This window comes from Sinocyclocheilus anshuiensis, unplaced genomic scaffold (assembly GCF_001515605.1).
Source record: "Sinocyclocheilus anshuiensis isolate Anshui unplaced genomic scaffold, SAMN03320099.WGS_v1.1 scaffold988, whole genome shotgun sequence".
Lineage (NCBI taxonomy): Eukaryota > Metazoa > Chordata > Actinopteri > Cypriniformes > Cyprinidae > Sinocyclocheilus > Sinocyclocheilus anshuiensis.
In genome coordinates, this window is record NW_015548246.1 from 166,152 (window position 1) to 174,585 (window position 8,434).

The window sequence follows — 8,434 nt, forward strand, 5'->3', positions numbered from 1 at the left end:
TATGTTCTTATTAGGGTTTCCGCGGGTCCTTAAAACGTCTTCAGTTAAATTGTTTACATTTAAGGCCATGGAAATGGTACAAAAAGTTTAAATTATAAGAGGTGTTTGGGGACGTAAAGACAAGAATTGCTATATGGATTAATATGACGATTAAACTTCAAAAGGCTAAGATTTCACTGAATAAAGTTGAGCGCTGCACGTCAGCTTTGTGTACTGCGGTTACCGGGGAAACCACTATATGAGCTGTTCCGAAAGTGACACCTGCTGGCAGAGAACGAATTTGCTTTTTCAATAAGCCCATCTGCTATTTTTGGCTTTTTCAATAAGCCCAGCTTCTATTTTTGCTACATATTTTTAAACGTGAACCAGTGGATCGACAAAAAGCTAATGCATTATAAATATATCTTAGTGTCTTAATTGTTTAGATTTTTATAATGTTATTTAATATAATAATTAATTGATAATAATTGTTTAAATTAATATAATAATTGATACTTTTGACTCATCCCTTTTCTTAAAAATTGTTTAAAGGCTGAAATGTGAAGTGCAGATCTTAAAAAGGTCTTTAAAGGTCTTAAATTTGATTTTAAAAATCCTGCAGATACCAGGTTATTTTATAGTACCATTTGGAATAACAATTTTTTTTTAATTAAGCCCTTTTTAACTGTCCTTTTAGGTTGTTTTGAGAATGTTCTGTAGGCTACTAATAAAAAAAAGGACCTCTGTATATTTGTTTGTTGCAAATTTACAGACAATGCAATTGAAATGTTTACATTGGCTTGTCAGGGTAATATTTCTGTCCACTCACAACAAAGTTTTCCATCTGAATTAGCATAACTGTACAAGTTTTATACTTAATAAAATCTTTAAAAACAAATGACATTAGTTATACTTTAATTTCCTTCAATAAAAAGGAAATTGAGTAAGACGGTGTAAAAGGTGTGTGGACGTGGATGAGTAATCTGGCCCCTTGGTATAAAGGAGAAAAAATGCTGGCCCTCGTCACTATCAAAGTTGCCCATCCCTGAACTATGTGAATCTTTAACTTTTTAAATAAAGGTGCTCTATTGAAGAATTAGAGAATCATGAAATATCAGTGGAATTGGTGTAGACTACTGAAAAGTTATTATGATTATGATGTTATGAAGAAATTATGATGTCACTTAAATGGGGAACTTTTAACACCCTGCCAGTCAGGACTATTTTCAAAATGTTCACACAAATAAACCATTAAGATAAGCAAGCCATCATGAAGCTACAACCTGCCATTATCTATTCTCATAATTCAACCAGACAAGATGCACTGCATTTCCAGATGTAATAAGTGTCCGCTGCAGTAGATTTTTAATATTGCGATGAATGCTGGTGCTGTAGTGATGATACCTCTGAGTGAGTTTAAGTGAAGGTGAGCTGCTGGTGAGACGTGAGCCACATGCTGTATTACTTCACCAGTGTCATCTTTGAAAGCATAAATCCAGCACAACTCCACACGTGACACAAACTCTCACTCCATCTCAATCAGAGCTCGAGCGTTTGTGGTGGAAATCTGACGCTCACCTGAGATTTCTGCGTGCTGGTCGGCTGCAGGTGCCTGTAGAAGACCTTCTTGATGACGTCTGGAAACAGGCAGGTGATGACGATGATGATGATGGCAAACCAGGCCGAGCCGCTGGACAGCAGCTGAACAAAGACGAAGTACATGTCCTGCGTGTGAAGAAATGGCCTAACGGAGGGGAAAACTTCAATTAGACTGCAATTAGTTGCTAATGCTGTCAAATATCTAACTAATGAGCAACTGTTTCAGAGCCAGAGCCAAATATTGAGCACAGCATCTTGACTGTATTCCAGAGGACGTCACTACTGGACATGTGAGACCAGAAAGAGCAAACTGTTATCACCAGCAAATCAACAATTCAATGCAAACTATTTAGAAAGGAAAATAACCAATTCAGGTATTGTTCAATGACTTCCACTTTCTCACACAGGACGGAGAAAAACATGCATTTTTACAATTTATCACACTCATTTTAAACAGTGACTTGTGTCATTCTTGATTACTGGGCAAGGATTTGAAGAAAAAATAAAACCCCTTACTACCAGCAGATGCAAGACTTTAGAGTATGACTACAAAAATGTCAAAATCTCATGCATTAATGGCACGATTTTTTTAAATGGCGTGTCAAGTTACACATAGTTCAACTTAAAAAAAAAAAAAAAAAGCATCTCAAGACCTTGCGCTCTTTTCCCACAGTACAGTGCTGCGTCTCATGTTTTTAAAATTAAATAAATTTTTAAAAATGTAATCAATTTACAATGTAAATTACATCTTCTAAAATGAATACATAAAATGCAAAAAAAAAAAAAAAAGCAGAATATTGAGGGGATTTGTGTAGTGCACACTACCACTTATATATATTTGTTTTATTTATTTGCAAATTCATTTGAAGGAAATATTGCAAAGATGTCACCATTATTTTTATTAAATTGACTATTATATATTTGATTAAAAATTATAATTTACTCATCCAAGTATATACATTTTGAAAACTCACAAAAATTTTCTAAGGCTGTAACCATATATTAAGGATATGAAAGTGCCATTGAAAAACTAATATTTTTTGACCACTAATCTGAATAATGCGAAAACCACATTCCTCTAAAACAGACCCATAATGCCTATGGATTGGTGGTGGGAAAGCATGATTTCTTTAAAGTTCAGTCAAAGTTCAAATGTAATTTCTCTATGGGAAAACACATGCAATACAGTACCAGATGATGCCGCCATAAAACAAGGAGAAGATGAAGTAGAAGGCGATGGAGCCCCATGTGACAAAGTGATTCATCCACGTCCAGAAATGTGTCTCTATGGCCAGCTGTGGAGACAACGGTGCAAATTAAGCTCAAGTGTCATTTAAAAAGCACGCGTGTTGGATTTAAGTACGCACTCACCTTCAGCGTAACCGTAATAACCATCACAGTGAATACTAAAGTGCCAAACGTCCAGTTTCCAAACATCTGCAAGAAAGAAACACCACTGTATGAAAAGATTTCAAACTAGCCCATCAGTCTGTTCACATGTCGTATGGGGTGAACTAAATATCTAGAGGCTTTCAATTCATCCAAAATAAACGATGCCAAACCACTTTATATCAGAGAGCGATTCCGGCTTGTCAGAAGCCATCCGCTGTCATGCAAAGTGCGAGTGAGGAAGCGTGTCCAAATCTTGTCGTAACTCAGGCCCGCAATTGAGGATGGCAGAGTATCAAAAGAATCAAGATCAGAGCCGCTAAACCAAACCAAGGAGACAGCTGCTCATTAGAAAAGACACATGCATCAACTGGAATCCAGTCAACTCTTACCAGTTGCCTGTTAGCTCGCAAAATCTGAGAGCATGCACAGCAGGAAAGCGAAAGAGAGAAGCAGAAAAAGTGAGAGAATATGGATAAGTAGTAGAAGCCAACAGTAAGGTAAGATAACGATGTTATTAGTTGGAGGATTGATGCTTCGTGTCTGTAAGCTGGAGTTAATCAATAGTCACTAAGGCTAAGTAACGGTTATTAACGTCTAAGTGCATTCATTACCTTAAGCGCTTCTAGCTAAATAATTCAGATAGCATCTCTGAGATCTATACAGAATGCTGTGTGGAGGATATCAAAGACAACTGTCATGCCACAGACACACAGAAGAGCGAGGTGAAGCTCTCTCTGGCGCTGACCTGTCCGTTTCCCATCAGCGTGGTGTCTTCTCCCATCAGGATGTAGGAGCCGAAGAAGAAGACGAAGGCGTGGCAGAAGCCCAGGAAGGTCCAGTACAAAAAGGTTTTGAAGGACAGCAGGGAATTTTTACTGATGTCTCTGAAGAAGGGAAAGAATATTACTTAATTTCGATTTGGAAGGGGGAATGAAAACAACAAAACAAACTCAAATTCCCATTACAGCTAATATTAAATGAAGGTTTAAATTGGAAATAGAGAAAATGTGCAGGTACATTTTTAATTTTTGCAATACTTAAACTTTAATGTAATCTAAAGCTATTAAAAGAGTTGAAATTAATTGAAATAAAGCTTAAAAAAGAGAAATGTTGAAATAAAAAAAAATGAAGTGCTAAACAGTGCTATTTTATTATGCTTGATAAACTATTATAGTTTTTTCTTAATATTTAGTATTACATCTTATTTTTATATTTTGTTATATTTTGTTATTTTCTGTTTATATTTTCATTTTAATTTTGTTGTGTATTTTTGACATTTTTATTAATTTTAGTTTGCTTTTAAACATGCCTACATAGTTTATAATTTAGTTTTAGTTATTTTAGTACTTCAACAAACTAAATGAAAATAAATGTTACCTTGGCAAATAGCTGGAAATTTTTTATATATATATATTTAATGTTATATATAATGTTAATATTTAATGATGAATTTAAAAGAAATAGAAATATATATTAAAAAAAAAAAGAACAACTAATAATAATAGTGACATGATGAAATATTGACTTTATTTAAAAGATAATTTCCTCAAAAGACAAACACCTGTAAAGTGCTGGTTTGCTCTGCAGAACATGTGGATGCACCAGACTTAACCAACTTCTGCTGATTTCTAAAAACACGCAACAGCAAATATCTAACGACTGGAAAACCTCAGTATATAGTCCGAGCCAAAAATGATGTGCATTATAATGACAATAATTCTATTGGTCAACTCTTGACCAACTTGAACCTCTTCCAAAACTTTTTTCACTCTCACATGAAATTCACAACACCATGGATTCCTACTGAAGTAACTGGATTTAAAAAATTTGATGAACAACAGAAGTCCGTAGGTGGTCACTACTCTATGGTTTTCTGGTCTCTAGATATGGATTAGGTCCTTTCTCCAATGCCACCAATTGGTCATTTTGAGTCAGACTGCTTAAACATTTTCTGTAGCTCGAACAGTACAGCATGGCACTAGCAACACCAATGTCAAGGGTTTTATTCCAATCCTAACAATAGCTATGTTTCCATCACCCTGTTTTAATACGCATTTTGAAGTATCGCATGAGAAATGAGTGATGGAAACGCCAAATTTCGGAAAAAAAATCCCTTAATTCACAAAAAAAGTTCGCTTGAGGTGGTTTTTGACTTGTGCGAAAAAGGGTTAATGCGAATAATGGAAGATGGAAACGCATTTTGCAAATAAATCCCGCATGAGCATTCAAAAAAGTCATGTGACTTTGCGCTATGGGACAGCATAACCTGACTAACCAGCGGACCGATTTAGTTGCACAGCATCTGAAATGTTGTCATGGTCATTCTGAAGTGCCCGAGCAAAGTCTGTCGTCAAAGTATTTCTACTGCCTCCCAGAACGGTCTACCACGACTGCGTACCCAAACAGCTGACATTCAGCTCCGAAAGCAAGACCGCATTTATTGTGCTTCGCCTGCTCACTCAAAGCGCAAGTAATTTATTATATTTGAGAATTATTATATTCAGTGGCTTCTCTTACTTTTCTTAGTGATATTTAGTGCCAGTTTATCAGGAAGTGACGATTTTGTTCTCTCTGACTCGTTGGATGGAAACAGTGCTTGTTCGCAAATGTTTTATGCGATATTCCAATTTTGCGCATAAGTTAAATTCGCAACTTTGGATGGAAACCCGGCTGTTGATAAAAAAAGTAGCTTAAATGCACTGCAAGTAGCTTTGGAAAAAAAGCATCTGCCAAATACATAAGTGTAAATGTAAAATAACTTAATACTAAGACTTTAGAGTTTAAATCACTAACCCTACATATTAGCAGTAGTAATAGTGACTTAGTAAAGGTGAGGTCACATTTACCATTGTTTTGCGAAATTTTCCAGGTGAAATGCAGTCATTTCAATGGGAATCCTTGAGAACTGGTATTTCAAGCGAATGTGAAAGATTTTGCAACGGGTTAAAGTTGGTCACACAGATTCGCCGTGTTAACCAACAGAAAATGACATAAAATGATGACTGGGAGAGACACTTACTTGCTGTGAGAACAAACAGAAGAACTGGTATAAAAACTGGGGAGTGATAAAGCACACATTCTACAAGAAAACAAAACAGAGTTTTATAAAAACGCAAATCTTCAACCGGAAAGCCACACAAAAAGCTCCCAACGTACCTTGTAGAAAAAGTACTGCACAAGGGTTGCTATTCTAATGTAGTAGAAATGGCCGTGTACAAGCAGCAATTTGGCGAGGAACTTGAACCTCGCGATTGCATAGTCGCTGTTCCTCACGGCTTGTCTTCCTTCTTTGCCCATGATTCCTGTACAGAGGTTCATTCGGTTAGCTTGATCGCAATACATTTGACTCGCAAGCCACACCTTTGAGTCCACCTACCAATACCAACGTGAGCCTCCTGGATCATACTGACATCGTTGGCTCCGTCTCCAATGGCTAATGTAATAGGCTTCTCAGGAGAAGTCTTCAACAGTCTCACCACCTGCAAAACACACACCAGCGCTATGAAAACAACAGGCCAGTGTGGGGCGACTGAGCAGAGACCGGACATATTAGTGTGCGTGACCGCTGACCTTGTGGAGATAGAGTGAAACCTGAACACAAGGAGGGTAAGGTGACCCACCTTGGCTTTTTGGAGAGGTGCCATTCTGCAGCAGAGCACCGCCGAGCAGTTCTTACACACCTCCATGAAGAGTTTCTCATGCTCCCGCAGAGCCAGAGACAGACTGGCCCCATCCACCACCAGCCCGTGCTGGATCACATGATCCTCCTTGATCCTGCACAAACAATTAGTCCTACAATTAGTTTCCCTTTCAGATGCAAAGTTTATGGGAGGAGAGTATTAAAATTAATCACGCAACGCGATTTACTAACGTTTACGCTCGTCAAATTACTGGTATTTGTGCAAGTATTTAACGCCCCCAAAAAAGCATGTCTTAAAGGGGTCATGACATGAGAAATCAAAATTGCCTTGATCTTTTGGCATATAAGAGGTCTTTGTTCCATTAAAATGTACTGCAAGTTTCATAGCTTAAGACGTCCTCCTCATTATAAACAAAGCATTTATTTAATCAAGCTCCAAAAACGACTCGTTTTGGATTCAATGCAGCAAGGTGGCGTCACCTAGCCCCAGTCGTTTGCATATACAATGCCTTCAGAGCAACACATTGACATAGGCGCCGCCCACTGGCATTAAGCCGCTAACGGCTTGTTCACGCTTGATCAATGCGAGTGTCGCGTCAGAAATGACAATCACTGCTGCTATCTTGTCTACACTGGATACAGAATAGAGAAGCGCGTTCACTTTCTGACACAGTCCATGCGCTCGAGTCTGTCGTCAATCGGACAAATGGACTGAAAGATCGTTCGCTTTGACACGTTTGGTTTAAACGGCTCGTTCACATCTTTGTACAGATATCAGAAAGATCTCAGCGTAAGGAACAAGTGATTGTTTATTTTTAATGACACCCCGGATCGTGTCTGAGGATTGATCGGAGCATGTTGTTTTGTAAACGAGGCACAGTGTCATGGAGAGTTCACGAAGAAACATTTGTTGAAAGATGAAGCGGTACTAGATCTGACTGCAGCTGCATCACATTGTAAGTAAATTATTTCATAATGCTTTGTCTGGAAATGACCGTTTTATTTTGATTATGTTGTCAAAACACTCAAAACATGCAATAGCGAGGGGGCGCTGACACTGTTTCCTATGCAATGACGTTAACCAATCATAACAGTGGCCGATTACTGACAAGCCTTTAAAGACCCACCCCTTGAAACCAGGTCGTTTTAGAGAGAGGTTCAGAATGAGGGTTGAAAATAATCATTTTTACATATTTGAGCAAAAAAACTTTATTAACATTATAAGTAAACCTCAAAGAACATATTAAATTAATAAAAAAAAAAATCTATTTCATGACCCCTTTAAACTATTTTGCGCTTGAAATGGCTGCATTTGTTGTTGCTAGGAGGAGGCACCGCAGAGAACATAGAGAGCGTGGTAGAAGAGAGAGGATTTTTTCTACATGTATTTGCCCTGTTTAGTAAATCTGGCCCTTAGTCCTATATTCCCATTCAACATGGAAGGTGAAAATCGCTTGACACTCAGCATGAAAGAGAGTCTAAAAAGGGCTGGAGATCTCTAAGGAAGTGTGCACTGGTGTGTTTTACCTCCGGTCCAGTCTGCGGAGCTGCTCGGCGCACTCGTTGTCTGATTTCTGCTGCACGAGCTCCAGGATGTTCATGGTGCGGTGGAAGTGACCGCAGGAGAGGCTCACGCTAACCGCCGTCTCATGCTTGTCACCGGTCAACACCCACACCTTGATTCCAGCCAGTCGCAGAGCTTCAATCGTCTCCTGGACCTTGTCCTGCAGCCTAGACACGAACACACACAGCGGGTCAGAGCATCTGGATTTCACAGGCCACAACATACAACATATATATATATATATATATATATATATATTT

At 38.1% G+C, this 8,434-nt stretch overlaps 1 protein-coding gene across 1 annotated transcript in view; it reads right to left on the reverse strand.

Moving 5' to 3' along the window:
• The window catches only part of atp11b (ATPase phospholipid transporting 11B), a 74,511-nt gene that overhangs the window by 18,205 nt on the left and 47,872 nt on the right, over positions 1-8,434 (reverse strand). Inside the window, exons 19-29 of the mRNA XM_016442704.1 lie at positions 8,138-8,341; positions 6,591-6,744; positions 6,347-6,449; positions 6,127-6,272; positions 5,990-6,049; positions 5,349-5,421; positions 4,532-4,598; positions 3,716-3,854; positions 2,950-3,015; positions 2,770-2,873; positions 1,558-1,723 (exon numbers count right to left, since the gene is read on the reverse strand). Coding sequence (XP_016298190.1) covers positions 1,558-1,723; positions 2,770-2,873; positions 2,950-3,015; positions 3,716-3,854; positions 4,532-4,598; positions 5,349-5,421; positions 5,990-6,049; positions 6,127-6,272; positions 6,347-6,449; positions 6,591-6,744; positions 8,138-8,341 — 1,282 coding nt within the window. The remainder of the gene's footprint in view (positions 1-1,557; positions 1,724-2,769; positions 2,874-2,949; positions 3,016-3,715; positions 3,855-4,531; positions 4,599-5,348; positions 5,422-5,989; positions 6,050-6,126; positions 6,273-6,346; positions 6,450-6,590; positions 6,745-8,137; positions 8,342-8,434) is intronic.